At 42.7% G+C, this 25,350-nt stretch overlaps 3 protein-coding genes across 8 annotated transcripts in view; 1 reads left to right on the top strand and 2 right to left on the bottom strand.

The window, feature by feature from the left end:
- Nrg4 (neuregulin 4) overlaps nt 1-1,930 on the top strand; it is a 129,824-nt gene extending 127,894 nt beyond the window's left edge. For all 3 annotated transcript variants that reach the window (XM_023712625.1, XM_023712622.1, XM_023712623.1), the window contains one exon: nt 1,845-1,930. The gene's annotated coding sequence lies outside the window, so the exon portion shown is untranslated. The remainder of the gene's footprint in view (nt 1-1,844) is intronic.
- On the bottom strand, nt 1,219-18,532 carry Fbxo22 (F-box protein 22). Of its 2 annotated transcripts, XM_004628700.2 has the most exons (7): nt 18,361-18,532; nt 17,995-18,142; nt 16,486-16,573; nt 15,777-15,872; nt 12,031-12,195; nt 8,295-8,460; nt 1,219-5,719 (listed from the first exon to the last, which is right to left on the bottom strand). In XM_004628700.2, the coding sequence occupies exons 1-7, from the start codon at nt 18,486-18,488 to the stop codon at nt 5,302-5,304; spliced, it is 1,209 nt and encodes a 402-aa protein (XP_004628757.2). In that variant the 5' UTR covers nt 18,489-18,532; the 3' UTR covers nt 1,219-5,301. The 2 variants fall into 2 exon arrangements, with proteins under 2 accessions (XP_004628757.2, XP_023568387.1); XM_023712619.1 differs by lacking the exon at nt 12,031-12,195.
- A 1,754-nt stretch (nt 18,533-20,286) lies between these two features.
- Nucleotides 20,287-25,350, bottom strand: part of Ube2q2 (ubiquitin conjugating enzyme E2 Q2) — a 58,857-nt gene continuing 53,793 nt past the window's right edge. For 2 of the 3 annotated variants that reach the window (XM_004628701.2, XM_023712621.1), the window contains 2 exons: nt 23,826-23,892; nt 20,287-20,697 (listed from right to left, as the gene is read on the bottom strand). In XM_004628701.2, the coding sequence (XP_004628758.1) occupies nt 20,666-20,697; nt 23,826-23,892 (99 nt within the window). In that variant the 3' untranslated portion in view covers nt 20,287-20,665. The remainder of the gene's footprint in view (nt 20,698-23,825; nt 23,893-25,350) is intronic. The other variant, XM_023712620.1, reaches the window with a different exon arrangement.

Genomic DNA, 25,350 nt, shown 5'->3' with positions numbered 1-25,350 from the left:
GAAAAAATATACAGGAATCAGTCCCATCTGCTCAGTGTACAATCAGAGTATTGCTGCAGTTCACTAGTGTCATACTAAGGGACATAGTATTCATAAGGGACACCTTGTAGGTTTTGGCTTTCCTATGTAGTCGTGCACAATGTCTCAGACCTTACAGTGTGATAAACTAATATCACAATTATCTGTTTGTGTAAATATACTCTTTGTACAATGACAAGAAATTATGTCACCAAGCAATATGTGACTGCACATACCCATGATAAAGTTTGATTTCTACGAAACTAACAAGGTTAGGGGTATAAGCTCAGTGGTAGAGTACCTGCCTACCATATATGGTGCCCTGGATTTGATTTCCAGCATTATGAACAATAAAATGGAGCAATTATAATATATTGTAATAACACTGTCAGCATCAGTATCCTTGTGGTTTAGGGCCATTAATTAGTAAAATAAAGGTTATCTGAGCAAGACAGGGCGGTGTCCCACAGTCCTCTATGCAGTATTCACCTTCTTGCTTCTGCTTCATTTCTGCATTTGATTGTCCTCTTTCAAGTTTGCTCATTTTTTTCTTTTTCCTTTGCATTTGCTTCTGAACACTTCTGGTGAGGTTTTCATTTGTTATTGTATTCATCTCCTGTTATTTTGGGGGTCTTTATGTATTTTTTTCTGTTTACCAATTTTTCACATTTACTATTTCCCACATTTTCCTGTAGCTCTCTGAGCATATCTGAGATAGGTATTTTAAAGTCTCTGTCTACTAAACTTTATGCCTAGGCTTAAGGACATTGTGTCAGTTTATCTCAATTATTTAAACAGGCCAAGGGCCAGCCAAATAGCTCAGCAAGTGCCTGGGGGTGGGGTAGGGGTTTCCATCCCCAGGGCCTGCTGTAGTGGCCCCACCCCCAGGGCATGCTGGCACACGCGTATAATTCCAGCACTTGGGAAGCTGTAAACACAATCACTACCAGTCCGGTCTAGTACTGAGACACTGAATATCTTGTAGACCCTTCCCTAAAATTAAAAAAAAAAAGGCCTATTTTCTCTTCCTTTGTATGCTTTTTTTTATAGCAAAAAGAAAAAAGCAAACATGGTGACTCTAGCCTGGTCCCCTTTGATAAAGGCCTGCTGTTTTTGTTTTGGTTAAGAATGTCAATTTTTATTTTGCAACTTTTTCAAACTTTGTACAAAAACTCCTTTCCATGCAATTGTTAAAAGTCATTTTTTTTCCATTGTTCTTTTTTGGGCACACTTGGCTATTCTGATAGAAATTACCATGAACGGTGGTCCTCAAGGTCAATTATGTTTTATTCCCATCTGTATGTGGTATCACAAGAAGACTTGGAACACAGTATGCAACTTTTGGTTAGTCAGAAGTGGAAAAATGCCGAGAAAGCTCTCCTAATTCTCAACCTCATAATTCACATGTTAAAACCTGGCAAACACAAGGTCCTAAGTTTGATTCCTAGTACCAAATGTATAAATAAAGCAGCATTAATCAATCTTGCCCTTTTGCTGGTTGTGATGAGCCACTACAGAATAAAACCTTTTATAAAGGTGTTTACAAAATTAAAACATTAAATGACATGTGCTGACTTTTGTCAGTGCTTCCTACTTTGTAGCGCTGCATGTTCTGGGGACCTGTCTTCAAGTACGGAACAAAGCGGAAATGCAATATACACAGCACAAAACCATGGCTTACAAGTATCTGACTACTGATCCCTAGATATGAGACTGGCATGAGATGAGCTCTCTAGTAACATGTTCTTTACATAGTACAGTTATTAGTTTTGTCCATGCAACCAAGACCATTATTACAGAATCTAACTGTATTTTCTTTATTTTAGCATTAATCCACCTAAACTGAAAATCAAGTTTATCTCCTGACATCGCATGATTTCCCATGGAAAGAATTTAAAGTCTTCTGTTCCCATTAAAACTCAACCTATGGATCGTATTTTGAAGAGTATAAAAATCATAGTGCTTTTTCTCGAAAACGTCTCCAGATTGCACAGAAATTGGTTGTGTGAGCTTCTCCTGTAGTTTTTTACATGTTCATTTTCTTACGTTTGCAGTGTACATCAGTGGCAGATCTGGACACTTAAGTGGATATGAACCATAGGAAATGAACCATATTTAAGGAAAACAAAACTTTCATAGTGAAGCAACCTATTGGACCTATTGGCCCTCACCTCTCATTATAGCACTTTGCAAGAGGTATTTGTTTCTAGGGATTTTTGGTGGATTTTGTCCGTTTTGGTACTGAAAATCAAACCAGGTGCCTCACTCATGCTAGGCAAGCACTCTTACCACTAAGCTGCATCCCCAGCCCTTTCTGAGATGGCCTTGAACTCAAAATCCTCTTGCTCAGCCTAAGTAGTTGGGATTACAAGCATGCATACATCAGCTATTCTAGGTTTTATAAGGGGTGACAATAGTGTTTAAATTTTTAAAAAGTATTACAATAAAAGCCATATTGCTACTATTCCTCCTCAAAATACTTTCTCACTTGGAACACCTATTCCAGTGTTCTTGCCACTCTCCAAAGCAGGTCTAGAGGAGTCCTCTTTCATTATAAGGTAACACCAAAAACACAGTGTGTATTTGAAATGCCATCCAATGGATAGACAGGTTTTAAAAACATGACACTATATTTACATCTACCTTATTTACTGGAACTAGCACCATGGGACCAATGGTTCTTCCCCAAAGTCAAAATAGCCGTGAGAACCAGGTTCTCAGCTCTTCAGTGGCTGATGCAGGAGGATAACCAAAAGTGAGGCCAGCCTGGACTACATAACGGGACCATCTCAAAATAAGTAAGTAATAAAAAATGTTTTGAATCAGTTCAGGACAGTAAGGAAGCCGTGACACTCACAAGATGACTTAGATGACTTCCAGAATTGCATCAAATGTGGCAGTAACAATAGGATAAGTGTTCAAAGTGAGGAAGAATATTTTGAGGTGGATTAATGGCAATGCCTTTAATGTTTTTTAAATGTAAACATTTACTGTATTTTCTAATTGTAGCTTGTAATTCCAACATTTACAGTCCCTTGTCCTCAGATTTCTACTTGAATCAAAATTATAAAGCACTATAGTCTTAGAAATGGTTTCACTTGGAAAACAGAAATCAATATTCTTTAATGACTTGATTAGATAAACTGTTTCATCTGCTCTTCACTTTACAGTAGGATAGTTCAGGATGTGAAAATAGGGTTAACCTTTATTTGTGCTCATCTCAGTTTTTCAAACATTAACTACAATGGTTGTCATCTCTAGGAGTATCGATTGAGCTATAACCATTATTCTCTAATATTTACTTTTGCAATGGCAAGCCTTTCAAAATAACGTACCAATTATAGTGCTTTAACTGGTTAAAATTCCTCCCATATAATCAGGAGGTCTCTTGGGAGGCAGGAAGGATAACTTCCTATCAGCACTACAGTGGGTTTCTACTGGGCCAACTCCTTCCCTTTCTACTTTGCACTATGGTTTTGTTATCTATAAATAACAAGAACTAAAGCCTCACCTACAAGGAATTGAGTATAGTAGGAAAACTCTCTTTTAAAAGGAAACTTTTCATGAATATTTTAAGACAGTTTTTAAATTTTTAAAAATCTCTTTGACTCTATTATCTAACCAACTTTGGTTAATATGAAGGATGAAAATAAATTCACAAAATATTTTCCCTACATGCTATGTAAAGATACCCAAGGACTGGAATTTTGATCCGCTAATAATGGATACTGATGTCAGGTAGAAAAATTAATAGTGAAACAAAAATGGCTAAACAGATATAGATGAAAAGTTCTCAGTCAAATTTATCTCTGAACTGTCTTCAGGCACTAATACTTACCTATAAAAAAAACACAACCTCTGTATATGTACACAGAGCAAGACAAAACTCTAAAAGTCAAAGTGAGGCGAGCCAGGCAATCTGAAAGCTGAATCAGAGGAGGATTGAAGAATTTGAGGTCAGCCTGGACTAGAGACCCTGTCTCCAAAAAACAAAAACATGGGAGAGAAGTGATTAAAAAGTAGAAAAACAACGTTAATATATTTGATTTCACTTACCTTTTGAGTTTTTTACTGTTCTGTGAACAAGCTGGCCATTTTAAAAGTGCTGAACATCAGTCACCATCATCTAAAAATATTCTGCAACAAAGACCTGAAAGAAAAAGGCAGCCAAAAAAGGCAAGACACTACCACTGTGCAGGGGCTCCCAAAGAGGTGCAGGGACCCGTGTCCTCTGTGGGTCTCACCCAACCTCTGGATCACCGAGGCTGTGTACACCCAGCTCCACACCAAGCAACAGGGTGGAGAGTAGGCCAAAAATGGTCATGCCACGTGTAAAGGACACTGAAAAATGTGGTCGATCTTTGTCCTGAGGGACATGTGCCTAACTAGTAGTGAGAAGTTCCATGACCATATGAAAATGGCAAGACGGGATATTGAGGAAAACTGGTTCTTTCTGTATACTTCTTGTCTAAATAGTTATGTAAATAGAAATTCAAACTTTTCATCATTTCATGAGACAGGGCTGCAGAGCTAATACCTACCACTCTGGGTTTCATCTACAAAGGAGTTTGTATCCTTCATGTATTTACCAAAATCAATTAAATGCAAAATGCCATATGAACTACCATGGCATGTTTTATTGGCATAAACCAAAATAAGGTAATATAATTTTTTAGTATGCCAGTTAGCTCTATAGAGCTACAGGAAGGGAAAAAAAAAAAAAAACCACACACACACCAACACTCCATTGTAATTGAGAGAAAAAAAAGAAAATGCCTTACTTATAAAATCTAATTAGTCTTGACAATTTATTTGCATACCAATACAAAAATAGCTCTTAAGTTTTGTCAAATAAGTAAAAAGATCAATAATATCATTACAACTTCTGAAAATACCTGGAAAAAATGAAATACAGTAGACAAAAATCTTGCAGCTATCTATGTCTTTTCTCTTTTATATTCTTCTATAAAGTCATGATTTTAACAGGTCACCTACCAATATGAAGAGGCAGATGTGGAAAGTCTAATACTCCAGCTGCCACTATTTAAAGTTACCTTATATCAGCTACATAACCTTGTGCAACACAATCATTGAGATTTGCTTGTTATTGATGCAGAATTCTTGGTTTTATGTTGTGTATAAAATTATGCTTCATGTAGTATGTTAAAAGTTACCTCAGTGTGATCTCAGATCATCAAAGCTGGAAAATAGACACAGATAATATCCCAAGGTTCCATTTTCTGGAAGAGCCAGAACCAACAGTTATATCCTGTGAAAGCTGCTTTATTTAGAGGACCCAAGGTGAATAAGCGCCATTATGGTTGTATAGCTGTGGAACAGATCCTCATCCTTTACCTCGTTACACTTCCTCAATATAAAGTTCCCCGTGACTATCCGGTCACATCCAATTTCTCCATTTCCAAAGAAGCCAAATAAAGGCACACTGGGAAAGAACTTTCTGAATGCATCCGCCTCAACATTGGTCTTGTCTTGGTAATAGTGGAAGCCCCGGCCAACACACGCAAACATGAAGCCGATAGTGTCCTGCTCTGGGATGTTGGCCGCCTTGAGACGCTGCATGGCCGCCTCCACAGCCTTCTCATCACCAACATCCTCGGTAAGGAGCACCGTGGCACTCTGGATGTGCAGCCCACTGAAGGACAATCCAACCACACCGGTGGCATTGATATCTAGAGGACTCCTAGAAAATAAAATTAGAAAAGTAGCATCAAAACAAACAAAAGGTAAAGATCAGAGAAAAACCCACTTGATTCCACTACTGGGGAAGCTGCTGCCCAATTAGCAAACTGCTTACTCTGAGACACATACATCAGAGAAGAGGAAAATTACAGGGTTAAAAATAAAAGTAATACATTCAAAGATTACAGAAGGCAGCTTAGGACAACTCATTTTCAACTACAAATACAAAGGGACCACCCACATTGATAAAGACTTCTGAAACTCACCCTACATTATTAAGAGGAATAGTTTTTCTTCTTAAAGGAACCTTACAGTTACATTCAAATATACAAAACTGTCTACTTTATGAAACTTCTTGAATTTACTATGTTGCGTCTTCCCCTATACCACCTTCAGTTATCAAATTGTGAAAGAGGGTACCTGCTAAAATTCTGTAGGTTTTATGTTGTTTGGTCTGTAAACAATTATGATTACATTGCTTTTTGTCTTGAGAAGACCAGATAAAGTGCTTTATTGTTGTGTTAACCTGGTTTTTAAAAACTGTAATAATAAAGCATATACAGTATAGGAAACATTCAGTGGGGAAGAAACAGATAACTTGCATTTCTATCATGTTTTTCAACAATGAATCTATGGAGCAGGCAAGATTCACTGCATGAGCAGAAATCAAGACTCAAAAAGGTTAACTAAGAAAGCAAGAATAGCCAATGGCAAAACCAACTTGAGAGCAGAGGGATCCCATTTTCTTAACTTTGTGACCTTTTCTCTCTCCGTAGACACCATGTTGTAATGCTTGTTGTTGTGGTACACAATTGTAATCCCAGCACTCTGGGAAACTGAGGCAGAAGGATCTCAAGTTCAAACCCAGCCTGGGCAACTTAGTGACTTTGCAAGATCCTGTCTCAAAGAAAGGCTACAGATATAGCTCAGTGCAACATCTCTGGGTTTAATTCCTACTTACCCTCTACCCCAAACAACAACAAAGCATGGAAATCCTATTCCAACTTGTGAATCTCGCAATAAAAAATTATCTTTTTAGGGTGGGGTAGGCAGGGTTATATGAAAATTAATCTGAACAATGCAAGGATTGACTCAGTGGCTTCTTGTCTACTGACATAGTATGAAGATCCCATTAAAATCCATGGGTTGTGCAAAGTGTGATGATTTCAGGGGTTCTGTTTTTCCACATTAGGTATAAAAAGTGGATGATACCAAATAGCCAAGGCTGGCATCTCAGACTTGTATGTTTCAGTGACAAATCCTCACTACAATCTCAGCATATAGTCCCAAGCCTAGGCCTGTGTGTGTGAGACACTCTGTCTAACATCCTGCTGCCTGGCTTTCTTCTTCAGTGGCAATTCAAGGACCCTGTCTTACCTGTTTCCTTGGTCCATCAATGCAGACTGCTAAAAGAAATAGCAATGGGATGACTTTACTTTCCTCTTAGTCACTGATCCTAACATCATTCCCAAATCCTAAATGCACATCCAGAGAGGAACCTGTGCTAGTATTTATAGGGGAAGGGGCACTTGGTTCACTTCCCTGCTTTTGGACAGCAATGTATTTTCATGAAACATGGAGAGGGACCCAGCAGAATTGGGAGGTGGGGGTAATGGCTTAAGAGAGAAATACAATTATCATGGAAAGCAAAAGTTTTTATCAACAAAAACCAAAGATCCACAATATTTGAGCTTCAAAAAAGTTATTTTAAAGATCAAGCACAGAATTTCTAAAAATGTGCTGTAAAGTCTGCCAGATGCTTCATAAAAAGGTTCTGTGATCAAATAGATCTGAGAACTACCACGTGTAATTTCAATTGCATTAGAGTTCCAAAGCACTGACCATAAGCAACTGCGAGAAGTTTTTCCATAAAGATATATTTTAACGATATACTTCCTTTAAAGAAAACAGGTAGTAAAGAAATGCAGAGGTCACTGCAGTCTGGTCAAGAGAGCAGCATTACCCTACACACTTAAGGGGTACCTTAGGACAGCTGTAGTCTACCTCTCAAGACCCAAGATATTCAGTGTCTAATCAGGTTTTCAAAGAACCAGAAATAGCCTCTATCATGTACAGCTTGACACGGGCACGGATGCCACCATCAAACAGACAAACTAAACACTGCTCGGAACAAGCTGCTTCACTTTCACCACTGTCCCCTGACAATCCAGGCCACTGCCTCCTCAAAGAACACTTGACTCGGTTTCCATCTGAACCTTGGCTCTTGATTATGAAACCCGTTCTGTGCTTGAATAAAAGTTGTACCCTGCTATCACTATAACCTCATTTATGACTTCTTGGTTTGCAGAGGTGACATACTAAGGTCACAGATACTAGAGCCATCCCTGGAGCGTTTAATAAACAATGCTGAAAGCCAATGTTAAGAGCATGAATCTATCTAAGAGAAAATTCTTAAAGGGCACTATGTTCAATTGTAAGCAGAACTACAATAAGCTCCTTAACCAATGTCTACAACAAGAGGGGATTATACATCAGCAATTCTTTAAATCCAGTTTTAAAGAACCCAAAGTAACAAAAATCTATGACTATTTCATTTGTCTGAGGCAAAGACATACTTGTCAGAGGTCAGCGATGACAAACTGTCCACCTGGCCTCCAGCCAAGATGATGTTCATGTCACTGAAAGTGCTGACCACACGCTGCAGGTAACTGCTGGCTCCCACCTTACAGCAATTATAGCCAAATACAAGTACTACACGAAGTTCTGGGTTATCTAGAAGACCTGCAGAGAGATAAAAAGCAACAATTAAAGATGTCCTTAAAACAAAATGTTAGTGGCTAGTGACCAGCACTACTAGTAAAATGCAATTTCAGCATTTTTATAAACTTTAATACTACTTAAAATCTTAGCTGCAATTAAAATTCTTCTATTACAAAAAAAAAAAATTATTTGTATGTAATCCCAGCACTTTGGAATGCTGAGGAAGAAGGATCACAAGGTTGAGCTCAACCTAGGCAACGTCAGAGATTTAGCCAAATTCTGTCTCAAAATTTTAGCAAGGGTGCTGGTAGGTATAGCTTAATGCAAAGCTCTGGTTCAATTTCCAAGACACTTGTGAAATAAAAAATCTTAAATGCCTATGTGAAAACAATGCAATCACCACACCACAGTCTGGAAGTCTGTCCTGAGCTGCAGCTGGCAGCAGGGATGGCAGGCCCACGGAGGCAGCCGCACCTGCAGCCAGGCCTTGCCTCAAGCCTCTGGCGTTCTGCTTTCAGTGTCACCAAGTAGGTGGCTTCTGGACAGGAAGAAAACCCAACTCCAAACCTCACTTTCACTTCCTTGACCACCAACTTCCTTCCTAACAAACCAGAGAAGGGCTGGCTCAGTGGCACAGCACCTGCCTGGTAAGCGCAAGATCCTAAGTGCAGTTCCCAGCACCAAACAAAGAAAAAGCAAAATAACAGACCAGAGAAAAGGTGAGGGTAGGAAACGGGATGCATGGGCAGGGTGAGGAATTAATGGCTGACACTAGTCAGCCTCAGGAACTCTGATCACTGCAGAAAGTCTTCCTCTTCTGCACTCCCCTCCTGGGTTCTGATAGCACAGTTTTGTTTTTTTGGGTGTTTTGTTTTGTTTTGTTTTGTTTTGTTTTGTTGTTTTTTTTTAACCAATGGTCAGATTTGGAAGAGGCCAAAGATTCATGATTCATGAGTCTTCCTTATGTAAACAGGATCACCAACCCCAAAAGCAACAGGCCATGCTATTCAAAAGAAAGTCAGGAAATTACTCAGGAACCTCCCTGGTGAGCAGTCTCAGGCCCTCTGCATAGCACAAGGTGGAGAGGGACACTGACCTAACTCCAGTGCCAGCCCTGGACACCCAGAACTCACTGCCATGCCAGCAGCTGCTGTTACCCAATAATCCTCATGTTGGCATCTAGGATCCAGGCACAGGTCCTCGTGGTTTCCTCCTGTCTCAAACCCAAGGCACCCAGACACAGCTGAACTCTGAGTCCTTCTAGTCCATCCCTTTTCTCAGCAAATGGCACTATGCAGCTGAACCACCAGGAAGCTTGTTACACTGCTACCACTCACCTCATTCTCCACACCCAGCCCCAAGTCAGCCACAATGCCACCCATGTCACCTTGAAAGTGCCTTGGTACCACCTGCTACCCACCCCAGCCCAAGCTTCTGCCTCTTGCCTGAATCACTACCACAATCTCCTGTCCCCTGCATCAATTTTTATAAAATTGAAAATTTAATTGATAAATAAAATTACATTCATTCACTACATACAACAATTTGAAATGTATATGCACTACTGGCGAAGTATACTCGCTACAGCTAAACAGCAGATCCTGTACCCCAGTCACCTGGTTATGGCCCTGCTGGGTGGAGACTCCTGGCTTCACTGCCTTTCTCTTTGTGACCTCCAGGGTCAACCCAGCCCCTGCCTGTTGTTGCCACTACATCACCAGCTTCTCTATCTATCCCTGCTCCCATACACACACTAGCTTCCTTTCTGTTTCCTGGCTGTGCTGTGGGAACCTCAGCTTTACACCTCAACAGAGCTAGTGGGTTTTCTACTTCCTGTCTGAGCTCTCTACTGCTGCTGCTTCTCTGTCAGCAACCTGGGGAGAAGGTGAGGACACCTATAATACTCTCACTGCCCAAGGCTGTCAGCTGTCACCTTCCCAGAACCCCAGACTGGATAAGCCCAGGTTATGCCTCTCTCTTGATGGCTCACCTGATGCCCTGCACTGCTGCCCTTGGGTAGGGCACTGTCACAAGTCACCTGCACATGAACAGGTTTTCAGTGAATGAACACTGGCTTCTTATGAAACTTGGATGACATACTTTTACTCCTTAACAATTAAGATTTTTGGTAAGAATTCTTAAAAAAAACTATATGTGTAAAAGCATATGTACTATTACACCCAAGGTCTACTCAGCAAATATCATCCAACACAAGATCCCCTCTCGGAAAGACAATTCCGTCAGAATTTGGCCCTGCTTTTGCTCACTGTGAACTTTTCTTTCCAGAGCTTAGTCACTCTCATTAGCACTGTCAGGCAGAGGAGCCAAGCCCAACCGATCTCCTGCCCTAGAGGTCAGCCATTCCTCTGTAGTCTATGGCCGCTTCTGCACCCCAACAACAGAGCCCACAGCAGAGTTCTCCTTTTTGGAGAACTCTTAGCACTGCAACTGTATGACTGGCAAAACCTAACGTATTCACTCTTGCCTGCACAGAGAATCTGCACCAGCCCCCACAGGACTCTAACATGACTGGAATCTCACAGTTGGAGAACCTGGGAAGGGACCTTGCTTCATGTCCACGGAGGATGCAGGTTGGAACTGCACAGCAAGCACATCTGGTATCAACACCTCCACTGGTCTACACTGAGAAATACGTAACAAACTAACTCTCCAGAGACAGAGATTATCATCTAGTGATGTTTAAAGGGCACCACATGAAAGCCATCCTCGGGAGGAACCCGAGGTTACTGTGTTTCCCACAGCACAATTCACAGTGGCTACATGAAGCAAGCAGCCTATGCCCAACAACAGATGAATGGATGAAGAAAGTGTGCTATTTACACACAACAGAATACTACTCTGTCATGAAGAGTAAACATGAATAATCTGTAAGAAAATCAATGTACTTTAAAACTGTAACATATTGAATAAATTAAACACACAAAGGTAAAGATCACACGGTTTCTCTTAAATGAGAAACCCAAGAAAATAATGTAATGTCCAAAGCAAAAAACAGTAATAAACAGAGGTAGACTTTGTGGTAGACTTTCAGAAGAGTATCTGAAAAAAGAACAGGCAAACAATAAATAATAAATAAGAAAACTACAAAAAAAAGGTCTCTAACTTAAAAACAAAATAGCTCCAACTGTCCTACTAACCAGTTTTGAAACTGTCTCATTGCTATTTGTTTCTCAATAAAATTTTTTTAAAAAAGGAGAAGAGGGCAGGGACAGAGGCAGTACAAGTGACCAAGACACACCATGTGCCCATGCCGTGCCCAAGATGCATGCACTCAGCACGTGCCGCAGGCTTGTGCTGCTGTCTTCTTTGGGTTCTGGAGCTGTTTTCCCTCAGGGTCCCCACACCCATACTTGGCACCAAAATGAAAATATAGTCTAACAAGAGTAACAATTTTATCCCAGAATGGAGGCTTTCTTAGACCCAGCCTCTGATCACAGCTTAAAGGGCAGCACTGAATGACACAGGCAGATTTCTTTCAGAGTCCTTCTGAGCAGTGGAACCCCCACCACTCACTCACCAGAACTCAGAGAGGTCAGCAAACAAACGTACAATTAAGAAACAGTAACTTACCCACTTCAGTAAGCTCATGTTTTTCTAGTGTTAACTTCTTTGACTGCTTAATAAAATGAAATGGCTGTATTTTTATTCCTTCAATTTGAGGAAATAACAGAGCAAAACCAGATTCTCCAATTTCTATTTCTTGAGGTTGATTGCTACCTGATCCCATTGGAGTCACTAGGAAGGAAAAAACAAAACAAAACAAAAAACAACCAAAACAATTTTGTCAAGATTCAGTAAAAACTGAATTTCCTTAGGTATTGGTATAAATTAACCAATTCCACTCTAAAAAACTTCAGTTTAGGTCATTAAACAATGACTGACCACACTAAACAGCCACTACGGGAGTACAAGATTTCCTTCTACGGGGTCATTGTCAGGGTGACTGTCACGAGGCCTACAACTTCCTTCCAAGTGCTTCAGAACTCAGGGAAGGGAAGGAAATGAGCAGAAGAAAAGGCAAATAAGGCAATTTTTTTAGTCCCTGACCCCAGAACAAAGGGGCAGAGTGATTCTTGGTCTGGTATCCCTTGAACCTTTTCATTGCTTGAAGCTCTTTAAACAAAACATCTGGAGGACACACATTTTCATAGCAATTCCACTTGAAAAAATTCATCCCAGAAATATCTGAAAATTATACAATTTGTGTAGATTTATCATAGAATTCTAATAGAAAATAAAAAGGGAAAACTTAAATATCTCACCCTGGCATTTAGATAAAAAGTTACATTGTTATTACACAAGTCAAGCACACAAACGTGTATTTACTTGATAAGAAATGTTTGAGCTGTCAGTTGTAAAGGCAGATGTAACAGGCTGAATTTTGTGATCCTCAGCCTCCTAAAATCCATAGACTGCACCCCACGCCCCCTCTGGAGAGAAGGCCTTTGCAGAGAGTTAAGACTAAACGAGGCCACAGGTGGGCCCCCACTCAAGGGAGCAGTGTGAGAGAGGGGAAGAGGCAGGTCCACAGATGGCACCTGTGTGCAGAGAGGGCCCCGTGAGGCCACAGGGAGCGTGGGGGCTCAGGAGAAACTCAGGCTGGTGCTGGACTTCCGGCCTCCACACTCTCAGAAGACTATGTGGAGAGTGGGGCAGCCCCAGCAGTCAGTCACATCCTGCTGCCCAGAGGGCACAAACACTAACACCATCATGTTAACAGTGGTCACCTGCATTGTCTTTTTTTTTTTTTTTTGCTTACCTGTACCTTCCACTTTTTGTTCATAATGATAAATGATCATAACTAGTAGGTAAGTAAATCCCCAACTTACGAACATTCAGGCAGCACACTTTCAGATACCAAAGGATCTTACCTTACCTCACTTGTAGATACAAACACATCCCAGAAGCTCACATCTGCAGGACACTGTCACATTGTGCTGCTGTGTGCTAACTGGACATTGTGACAGTGTACAGAAATGCAGGGTTAATCAGAACCCAGGATGTTTGGAAGCAAGAGGAAAAGCAGTGGCAACGTGAAGGGACTATGAGGAAGCGCAAAGCAATAACCATAGAAACAAAAGTGAAAACTGCTACTGTGGAAAACAGCTAAAGTTGCAAGAACAAGTTCTAGGAGGCAAAACGTTCTTTGAGTTGTAGCTAGTTTGTCAAAATTTTTATTAAAAATTACCATACATTAAAATTAACTGTTTTGGTATGTGCATACTAACGAGGACCTAGGACTGGCCAAATAGCCCAGCAGATTAAACGCCTGCAAGCAAGCTCAGGGGCCAGGAGTTCAATCCCCAGGCCTGCTGTGCTGGCCCCCGCCCCCAGGGGCACGCAGAAACTACAACTGAGACTGGGCGTAGTGGCGCATGCCTGTAATCCAGCTCCTGGAAAGCTGTAAACAGGCAGATCACTAGTCTGATCTGCTAGTGAGACCCTGAACACCCTGTAGGCCCTTTCTTAAAAAATACAAAAAAAAAAAGGAAATGTTAAGGGAGCCGGGGAGTTAGCTCAGTAGAGTAAGCACCAGCCTGGCAAGTGCAAGGTCCTGAGTTCAATCCCTGGTACCGCAAAAAATATATATAATAATAATAATAATAATAATAATAATAATAATGAGGACCTAGTGGAATGAGAGGCACAGTGAAGAGATGGGGAGAGAGCCAAGATGAAGAGCAGACTAAAGAAGCAAAGAGATTAACAACACAGAAAATGGCATGGGATTTTCTTCACTTGAAGAGGTAATGAAACCAAGCAATTCTGCTTCTTGGTGACTGCCTAAGAACCAATTAAGACTTCCATCAAGGAAATGTTCCTGACAGCTTTGTTCTTAATACCTAGCAACTGGAAGTACCAAAGGACCATCAAAAAAAGAATGACAAAACAAATGATGGTCTATTTTTAAAATAAAATCTAACCTAAGAATGGTATTTAAATGGGTCAGTGGTACACATAACAAATGAGTATCTCAAATGTTGTTAAAAACATTTATATGAAGTGAAGTAGCCCAGATGCAAGAACAGACCATGTCCATTAATGTGACATTCAGGCGACTTCTCTGTGGTCTCAGAATCAGAACAGGGGTTATCAAAAGCATGGCTAACAGGACTGAGGCAGGCAAGAGCTCCCCAGGGGATGGAAACAATCTGCATCTGTGCTGATAACAGCAGGACACAAACCTGTCAGCACTCAGGACATTTTATACTGAAGAGCTGCATCTGACTCTAGATAAACTTTATCTCAACTAAGAAAACAGACATCCGAACCTCATTTCTCAAACCTGGAAAATTTCCAACCTAGAGGAAGACGGAGGAGTGAATGGCTGTTCCAAAATAATCACTAGACTATAACCTGAGAAAAACGAGGTAATCTCATAGAAATTCTGTCCAGGCCCCATGGAATGAGCTCAGATAAGGCCGGAAACTGAGAAGGGCCAAGAAAATACCAGAGGCCACCTGCCTGAGTAAGTGACATCAAAAGCACAGGAACACACGGGAGCAGAGGCACGAAGCAAAAGAGCCGCACAACTAGGCAAGGACGAGGCTCAGGGTCTCATCCTCCCACAGTGGGGTCACATCCATCTCCCCAGCACATTTCCAGAGAAGAAATCATGTTGGATTTGGGGAAGTGAGAGCTCCTGCAGCCACAGCACAGGGACAAGAAAGTGACACTGGGAAGGAGAGCTAGAATTCCATAGGAGCACTTGTTGGAATCAGTAATGAGAAAACAAGACCAATCATTTAAGGACAATTAAAGAATTTAAAGAAACTTTGGCCACTGCTATCATTTTCTTAATCCAGTGAGGGGCGAGCCATCTGAGCAGTGGGGATGAGGCTGGTGGAGGCGGCGGCCAGCCCTACCCAGAGCACTTGACCCCTGTTCACCTGTGGGGCTTGGAGCCATCTGCCCCACCATCCAAGTTGCTCAGAGGCACAGCAAGTTTTTCAAGGACACTTGCTGAGCACTGACCAAGCCTGTGCAAAGCCCTGGGTGTGACCCCTCCTATTCCACCCAACCCACCAGTCAGACAGGACCCTCAAAATGCCAGAAATCCTTCCCAAGGTGGAGAGGCATAATGTGAGCTTCTCCTCCCCAGAATGGCTGCTGGGATGAAGGCACCAAGTCCTGCTTCACACGGGCATCCCCTGAGATCTGAACTCCCACTGGTAACAATTTAAGGAACTCAAGTATCATACCACACCCAACAACCAGAAAAAATAAATGTGCTTCTCAGCTACATACAACTCACCAAACCACAGGATCCCACATTAAAGCAAGGAGGAAATGATCAAACGGCTTATTTCTCTCACCAACAATCCCTGGGGTCACAATCCCGAGGACTTGGCACTGTTTCGGGAACAGCTTCTCGAGGGCAGCTGCTGTTTCCATACTCATTCTTTTCCTTACTGTAATAACAGAGGCAAAATTACTAAATTTCATCCACCTAAGGTCAGATCTGACAATGTTGAAAAAAAAAAAAAAAAGCAAATATCTGATACTATCATGCTTTATAAAAACTTGATTAGAAATTTTTCACCCCAGTGGTAGCAAACTTCAAAGCAGCAGCTGAATGTGAAGTTCTGTGCACACTGTCTCTGTGTTCGGTTGACCTCCCTCACAGACCATGACACTAGGATCCCCTGTGGGAGCCCCATTCCTGGCCACAGCGTCTTGTGGTACTAGGCTGCCTTTCCCTCAGCAGGCCAAGCATGCGTGGGATCTGTCAGTCACTTGGGAAACGGAACCCAGCACTAAGAGGCAGAATAGTGTATACATCCTGCTCAGAGTAAAAAGCAGTGCGGGGAGGACTGTTATATTTCAAAGTGTGAAACACTTCTAAAAACTCCTTTCAGCTCTACGAGGTTAGAGATCAACTCAAGTACCCATGGCTCCATGAGGTTCAGAGATGCTCATGCACACAGCAGCCCTAGTCAGGAAGCTCAAGAGTCAGCGACTCCAGGACTGCATGATGTAGAACTAATAAAAAACTGGGAAGAGAGCAAAGACCTTTATACTTACCCTTCACGTGGCCCCGATGCTGCTGCTGACTAACAAACGTTTCAGAATCGGCCATATACAGAACCGTCCTTGGTAAGATGTGAATATTCTGCAATGAAAACGATCAGCATTGGACACCATGGACCCATGGACGTCTGCATGGTCCCCTAGTCTCTTTTCTGGCATCCGCAGAAAATGACTGCTGAATTTTCATTACTAACTCCCTGGAAATCAGAGCATAATGCAGCAAAGAGCAGGTGCCCTTCCACACCAAAAGGACAGACAAATGGAGTTTCACAAAATGCACAGTGGTCTTTAGTTCTAATAAATAAACCAACTTTATGTCTATCCAAAGACGCTGCACACTGGATAATGCGGAAAACAACAGCAGGCATGATTTAAATGGAGTTCGCATGTTTTTGTATGACAGTTTAATATATAAAACTTCAAGGCCGTACTATAAACCTTAATAACAATATTAAGACTTTATGATGTATTAAAAGCATTATCCCTAGTATGGTAATGTGCAACATGCACCAGGTATACATTTATTTACCTTTCTAACAACTCCATAAGGTTATAGGGAAGTACTTTTTACCAGATGAACCCTGTGGCTCAGAAAGGTTAAGGAACTTTTTTTTTCAAAGCCACACTGCTGGTATCTTCCAAAGCTTCAGTCCACACCTAAGAGTGGCTAGAAGAGCATTACAGTGTACAAACTGTAAAGTTCTATAAGATAATGCCTACTGAAACCAAAAAATTGAAAACTACAGTTTTTTTAAAAATTCACACCATTCTCTTCCCCCGAGAAAATTAGGACATTCAGATAACCCCCCTTTGTATTTTTGATACCACTCATAGTAAACAATTTCGTAATCTGCATCTTTACTCTTTCCATTAAATGACCCTTGAAATTTATCAGTTAATAACGTCACTTCTGAAATATTAATATGTTAATTTCCATTATTATAAATGATGTTTCAAAGAACTTCTTTGGCAGTCTTTGATGCATTTAGAATTTTCCCAAATGACAACTTTTGGTTCCAGGAGAAGGAAGCTTTCACCAAACCCGTCCTTGGCTACTGGCCCGCCTGCAGGGACCCAGAAGCAGCAGAACCCAGGGGCAGGAGCAGACGGCGCGCGGACCTGCTACCCAAAGATACGAGGAACAGGAGCGCCAGGTTTCTCCTGCTCAAAAAGAGCTGGAGTAGGGAGAAAGAACTTTATGTCGGGTTAAATAGGATACACCTGCGTGCACCCGAGCGTCCCCAGCCGAAGAACGGACAGGAACGCAGCTGTCTGCCGCGCGCAGTGGCCTGCCTAGGGCCGCGCTTCCCATCGAGAGCTCCACCAGGAAAACATTCCACACAGCACCACCACGCTGCAGCTGCACGGAACTGGTGCAGGCAGTTTTCTCAGCAGTGACTGAAGGACAGTTAACTCCGGCCATGGCCGGCGTAACGAGTGATGGGGCGACTGTCCGTGCTGTGGGGTACGAGGGTCCAACCAACCCGCCCGCGCCCCACTTGCCTCGAGCTCCTCGGCGACGGCGCGCAGCAGTCTGTGCCCGTCCGGGGCAGCGTCGGGGAGGGCGTCGGCCCGGCCCACGGACACCCAGGCCACGGTGCGCTGGCCCCGCAGCACGCGGCGCGCGCACGCGCTCCAGAGCCGGCTCACGCTGCAGGGAAGCGGGGCGCGGTCGGCAGCAGGTCGCCCCCTGCTCCCAGTCCCCAACCCCCCACGCACTCCCAAGCATCCCACCCGGGGCGGGAAGCATCAAATTGAGGGGCGGGGACCTCGGGACGACCCTGGAGCGCGAGCGCACGGACGGCGGACCTGGCCACCGGTCCCGAGGTCCCCGCCAGACCCCCAGGGCAGGGCGCCCAAGACCCTTACCTGGCAGCGCGCAGCAGCGCCTTGGCGGGCAGGAAGGCGAGAACGCGCTCCACCACCTCCGCCAGGTTGCTCAACACGAAGGCTCCTGGAACGTCTGAGCCGCCACCGGGATCCATGCCCGACGCCATCAGAGAAACAGCCTGGCCGAGAGTCCGAGGCCGCGGAGCCGCGGAGCCGCGAGCATGCACTGCGCAGGCGCGCGTGCCACTTCCGGCCGGCCGGGGGCGGAGGCGGAGCGCCCTCCCTCAGCTCTCCGAAGGCGGGGCCTCGTTGGCCGCCGGGACTCTGCCCGCCAGGACGGCGCACTGCTGCCCTCTGTCGGCGCCGCCTCGGCCCTCGCCCGGGTGAGCTGGAACCCCGGGGTGGCGCTGCGATTTGCGGGGTTGTCGCCCTCCACGCTCACACCAACGAGGGCGAACGTCCACGACAGGAATCACCGGACAAGTAAACAGTGTGCACGTCGACAGCGTACCGCTTTCACGGGACACGGAGGGTTTCACAGTTACGGACGCGGACCCTGAAAGCCTCAAAGGATGTCAGCGCGGCCGGGATTCCCGGACTCACGCCGCGAAAAACGCCGCACCAGTCCTGACGCTTCCCACGACCTCGCTTTGGGGACTGGCGCGGGAGGAGGGCCTGAGAGGGGCGCTTCCCCACCTGCGGGGGCGGCTTCCACGCGCAGCGCTCCCAGAGGCTGCGCCCACCGGGCGGCGGGGCCGAGCGCGGTTCTTCCGGGCCGCTGAGCCATCTCCTCTGAGAACGCAGGCGCGGGGAGGGGGCGGCCACGCTCGCCCCCCGCGGGAACGCCTCCCCTGAAGCCTCCCGCACCTGCCCACCTCACACCCGGTCCGGAGCCCAGCGGCCGGCAGCATATGCTCACCTGAAGCACAGCAGCTCTGGTGTGGGAAAGGTGACAAGGCAATTTTTAAATGGTACTTTATTCATAAACTTGATGCAAGTTTACAAAATTTACCGTACATTGCCAAATAAATCTGCGGTGAAAACATCCAAAAACCAAGGCATGCCAACTGTGCAGTCATACTTCTGCAAAGCTGTCCCTCACCCAAGCACTGTCAAGGTTTGGCCTCAAGCTCAGTTTCGCTGCTTTGAAGAACTCTGCTCCTTTGCTGGTTCTGAGACAGTCAAGCCAACAGAGTGCCAGAACTCGTTTACCAGCTTCGCTGCCCGCCAAAACCAGCCCTCAAGAAAGCAAATACCCACAGCAACGCTGAAGCCCCATCTCAGGAGTGGCTGACCAAGGTAAGAGCTGAATCTTAAAGCGAATGTGTGAGAAAAACTTCAGTGTTGTAACTAGTTTGCAGAAAAGTGTGCTTCTGGGTATCCTTTTTAAAGTGCTTATAAACTAGAGCTTGGGTTGTTGTTTTTTTTTTAAAGCTACTAAACAGGACTGAGGTAAGGCAATAACATGGAGAGTACCTTATTCTGATCAGGTTTTATGAAGGAATTAACATAGGTAGAGCTCTTTAGACTTAAAAGCCATTGTGTAATCTGTAACATAGAGCAAAAATTGTAAAGTCTCCAAGTTATCTTTTTGTATTTGTATAGCTTTTGCTTAAGAAGTCTGTCTTCATGACAATCAGTTTATCAGTTTATTAGTTTACAAATAATTGCAACACCCAGTTGATAAGGGAAAGGTCAAATGTCTTTAAATATCTTCCAGCTCTACTCCGTGGCTCGAAAGCACAAGCAACAGTGAACCCAGCAGGCCTCGGCCACCCAGCGGGAGCAGGCACTGGGGCGGGAGCCTCTGCTAACAAGGACTCGAGCTCAAGACAGTCCACGGCTTCCAGTGACCCTTACCAACTTCATGAGTAGGTTTCTGGCCATTATTTTGGCAATATCATAAAATGGTTTTAGACCTGGAAAAAGTTGGGTTTAGAAGACCTAAATTTTCTAAACCAACAATGAACATCGATTAAATTTTTATTGGCTCTAAATGGAACAGTATTTTGCAAATTCTCATAACCCATAGGTTCAATATTAAGGAAGTTACTGTGACACCGCAGCTTCAATGACCTGATGCTGACTTGCCTGCTTCAAGACTTCACTTTTCAAGGAAGAGATGGCAAGGGGTGGCAGTGCATATACCAATCAGGAAGAATACAGTATGGGCCCAGCTGCTCACAGAAAGGCCAGAACTGAGGCTGTGTCAGTGATGGGTTATCACTACAGATCTAGGCATTAACGTCTCTGTGTGGTCGACTCGGCACTCAAAGCTTGTGTCTGCATGTTGGAAAGGTTTTCTTTAAAGCAGCATTGGTCCGGCTACACAGAGTCTACATATTTAGCCATCTTCCTTTGGAGGAGTATACCAACCTGAAACAGAATGGAAACCAAGTTAAGGTAGTTTACTCCTAAGCAGAGTAGGAGAGCTTATAATGTATGGCTTCTGCTCACAATTTGGTGTTTCAATTTACTGTAGAAATCAAACTTGCACTTAGGTTAACACAGCAATCTGATAAACTCACAATTTAAAGGTATTTCCTATAGAGTGAATCTGAGTTTTCACATAAGCTCTACTAGTGGTATCCCTAAAGTGTAGCACATTACAATAGATACTATATTTCCATATCCATTATGTATCTGAGAGTAAACTTGTCACTAAGAACTATTCTCCCCAAGCAAAATCCTGACATTTACGGTAAGAGGAACGAGAAGGTGGCCACTGAAGCAGGTGCCATGACTAAGTGTCCAGGCCAGCACTAGGAGCAGAAGCCCCAGGAGAATCCAGCTCTACGGTGCCACATGGGCTGTGCTGCTGTGCTATAGCCTACAAAGGCCTGCGAGTGGTACAGCCACATGTGCTCACCAGAGAAATGGTAACCGGGAGGTAATTTAGCTAGATTTATGTATTGTATGTTTAACACATAATTTTATGTAAATTTAAAATAAGTTAAAAATTCATAAAAATTTAAAAATTAGAAGCTATCCCCCCCCTTTTTTTTTTTTGGTGGAACTTGGGATTGAACTCAGGCCCTTGCGCTTGCCAGGGAAGCACTTAATCAACTGAGTCATCTCCCAGCCCCTCCCCCTCCTGATTTTGAGTCTATTGCACTTTCATCGTGGTTCAACTTTCTCACACATACTTTCTCTCTTTCTCGCTGTCTCCCTCTCTTGCTCTCTGGGAATTTTCTAAACACATTTTTGAATACTACTTGTAATATTTGATTTAATAAGGTCAGGGTTGGCAGGGGAGATAGCTCGGCACCTGCCTGGCAATTGCAAGGATCCAAGTTCGATCCCTGGTACCTGGTACCACATGCCATGCCAGCCTCAGAACCCCAGGTATGCCGTACCAGCCCTGAAACCGGGCATGGTGACACATGCTTGTAATCTCAATGCTGGGGAAGCTGAGACAGGAGGATCACTACAAGTCCAAACTGCATAGCAAGACCCTGTATCAAATTTAAAAATAGATAAATCAGGCCATGGTGTTGCATACCTTTAATGCCAGCTACTTGGGAGGTAGGGGATCACAAATTCAAGCCCAGGCTGGGCAACTAGCAAGACCCTGTCTCAAAATAAAAATATAAAAATGGATGTGAATGTAGTGGCCCTGGGTGTAATTCCTGGTACCACCAAAAATAAGACAGCCAAAAAATGTGACTGTTACTCTGTATGTAAGGGTAAGTTAGATGCTATCTGGAGCAAGCTGTCAAGAAAACACTAAATTTGGAATATTCTAAAATGTGTTGACGGACTGAAGCGCCTGCTTAGGCAGTCACAGGGGTCAGAGGTTTGATCCCTGGCCTGCCATGCTGGCCCTGCCCCCAGGGTGTGCTGAGATAGTGATTGAAACTGGGCGTGCCTGTAATCCCAGCTGGGAAGGTGAAAACAAGAGAATCACTACAAGTCCGACTGTGTAGTGACACTCTATAGACCCTGTACACTCTGCCCTAAATACAAAAAAATGGTAATAATAATAATAAAATGTGTTGAGCCACAAGGTTTTGTAGTACAGACACTCCTCATTTAAGGACCTGTCTAATGACTAGCCACGTGGGATGAACACTGTTCAGACTTTTAACCTGACACTCAGACACCACCCATCTTTTTTTTTTGTACAGTAATGTGCACCTTGTTGATAGAGCCTCAATGTTTTTGTACAGTACCCTTTATTTGTGTAGTACTGTAATATCTGATGTTATACTGTTGAGTGAAATACTGTAGTTTTATGTTGTACAGCACAGTATTGTAAGAGTTATGCAAATAAAAGCAAAGCCATCAAGTTGGAGTTTCCTTTGGCAACTTCTTTGTTGTGAATATTGTAATGTGCATACTATAAACAATTCCTCATTTAGCAACCAATCCATTTAATGACCCAGTCCCAATACTAGAACTGGGGTGTTAAATGAGGACTGTCTGTAGTGTACAGGCTCCTTTGGGTTTCATGTACATGTTGTACCAGAAACAATTATTATCAATACCTAGGTCTTGTCTTCAATTTTTTTTTTTTTTTCCAGAACCGGGATTGAACTCAGACCCTTGTGCTTGCCAGGCAAACACTTATTATACTAAGCCTTCTCCCCGGCCCCTTGTCTTCAAATTTTAACATCTTCCTCTTTAGCATGAAACTGGTTTTCTAATACTATTTCCAGAAATAATCCCTAAAAAAGTGACAAGTTGGTTTGTTCTTAAAAGTGCAAAACATAAACCTTAAATTACGAACTAACACATTTCTAGGAAAATAAATAGCACTTGCTATAAACACATTCCTCCAGGGACCCAGAACACTAGAACAAAGGGCACCTGTCACCCCCATCCCACAGGAGTTTCTGCTATCAGCACCCAGGTACAAAGTGCCTTGTGTACCTCCCTTTGACAACTAGGGTACCACAGCACCGTGCCAATTCAGGAAACTAAGGCTTAAAGATAATTTGTTCAGGGCCACAGAGCTAGCACGTGACTCCAATGGCACTGAAATAGTCTCTAGGTCTAGGTTTGTTATCTCAGTACACAAAGATAAAACCTTCAAAGCATGTGCATTGGGAATAATACAAGTGAAAAGGCCAATAAAGTTACCGGAAAGTATTTTTTTTAAGATAAACTCTTCATTGTGGAAAGTCATCAGAGGCACTCAGTAATCCACACCAAGTAATTCTGCACATGGCTAGCTATGATCCTTACTGCATTTACTCAATTCTAACAGAATTCTATTCATAGGGCCCCATTCCTACCCTATCAGGACACCTTTCAGGTGGGCACAGTCTCTCACTTATCCATCTGCTCAGAATCCCTAACTCAACTCAAGGTACCTAGTCAAGTATCCAGAGCAAAAAGAGTTTAAAAAATCATGGTGTTAACAGTTCAGAGATTTCTGAGTGTAGCATAAATTAAATGTTTTCACTGTGATAAAGATAACTTGGTAAGATATTAAAACCAAAAATGAAACAGTATAAACATGTTATATAAAACTTCATAAATACTTATTGGATAAAACGTACCATTTTTCTCATGTATCTGTACAATGGAATTGTAGGACTGCTGGGCTCTTGCTAGATTATACTGATTCTGAAAGAGAATTATAAATTTCAAATCAAAATTAACTGGATGAAAATTGTTACAATACACTTACAGATGTATTGTGGTTGTGTTTCAAAGAACACAGGAAACTAAATACTTCCACAAAAGAACAAAACCAAGATTGTTGTTTAAACTCCATTAAAAATCTATAAGCATCAGTTATATCTCTGGAGTCTTCCTACCACTGAACAAGAACAAAATTTCATAGTTCTGCAGTACCTCTACGTATGGATGGGTCAAGTTAAAAGATTCCCCTTGGACATGAGTGAAACTCAAACTGTCTTCCTCATTAACTTATTCCAAAAAGGCAAGTAACGGAGTATTTTCAGATTAGAAAACATTGAGCTTCAAGCACTATACATATATGTTAATGAGATTCTGACTTGGAAATCTGCATGATGTCCACACCTAGCTCTAAGTTATGATTTACTAAGGGAGCCCTTTTCTGTTAAAAGGAAAATGAAAAAGTTGCCTTGAACTAAGTGGACAGGATATGTCTGCATCTTGTACTATGAATAACCACTATGAAGACAACAATATGCAATGTACTAATTATTGACACTATCCTACTAATCATTTGTGAAACTGTCTCACTGCTGTTTCTCAATAAAATTAATAAAAAATAAAAAAGTGAAAAAAGAAAAATTGCCTTCATTGAGCCAAGCTTAGGGTGAATTTTGTTTGGGAGTACAAGTAACATACACCTTAACTTCAACTACTACTTCCTGCAAACTCCCCAATGTGTTACATACTATCTACTGCATTATGCCACAGAAATGTCTGAGTAATAAATTTGCACAGTAGAAGAAAGCTGAGTTTGGTAGTGCACACCTGTAATCTTAGAACTCTGGAAGGATGAGGCAAGAAGATTCCAGGTTCCAGCCCAACCTAGGCAACTTAGCAAGACCCTGTCTCAGAATGAAAGAAAGGGTTTGGGATCTATCTAAATAGAAAGTCCCTGTGTTCAATCCTCAGAACTGCCAAATTTAAGACTATGAACACATTCTAAGTAAAAAAATACTCCTACCTGTTTCTAAACCACCCAGACATTTACCTACTTTACCCATTATTCCTGATTTCTTTTATGTCCTTGGGTTTACAGCCCATCTCCACAGGAGCAAGCATGTCCACATACATTTGTAAAACACTGTCAACATGCCTGCAATGGAGTTGCTGAGCTACAGGACATTGGCACCTCTGGCCTATCACTGAGACATACTGCTCAAGTGTCCCTGCAGGTATCCCAACACATGAACCTCACTGATGGAACACTTTAAATTTTTGTTATTTCTGATGGCAGGTAGAAGACACTCTCAGGGTAGTTTCAATGTGCATTTCTTTTTTTTTTTTTTTTTTTTCAAAATTTTATCGATAAACAGATAGCAATGAGACAGTTTCAAATCAAATCGGAAGTACAGTTTCAACAAATAACACACTGCATATATT

This window comes from Octodon degus, unplaced genomic scaffold (assembly GCF_000260255.1).
Source record: "Octodon degus isolate 3935 unplaced genomic scaffold, OctDeg1.0 scaffold00026, whole genome shotgun sequence".
In the NCBI taxonomy this organism is placed as follows: domain Eukaryota; kingdom Metazoa; phylum Chordata; class Mammalia; order Rodentia; family Octodontidae; genus Octodon; species Octodon degus.
Note: the sequence above shows the minus strand (reverse complement) of the source record. Positions and strands in the feature narration are given on the sequence as shown.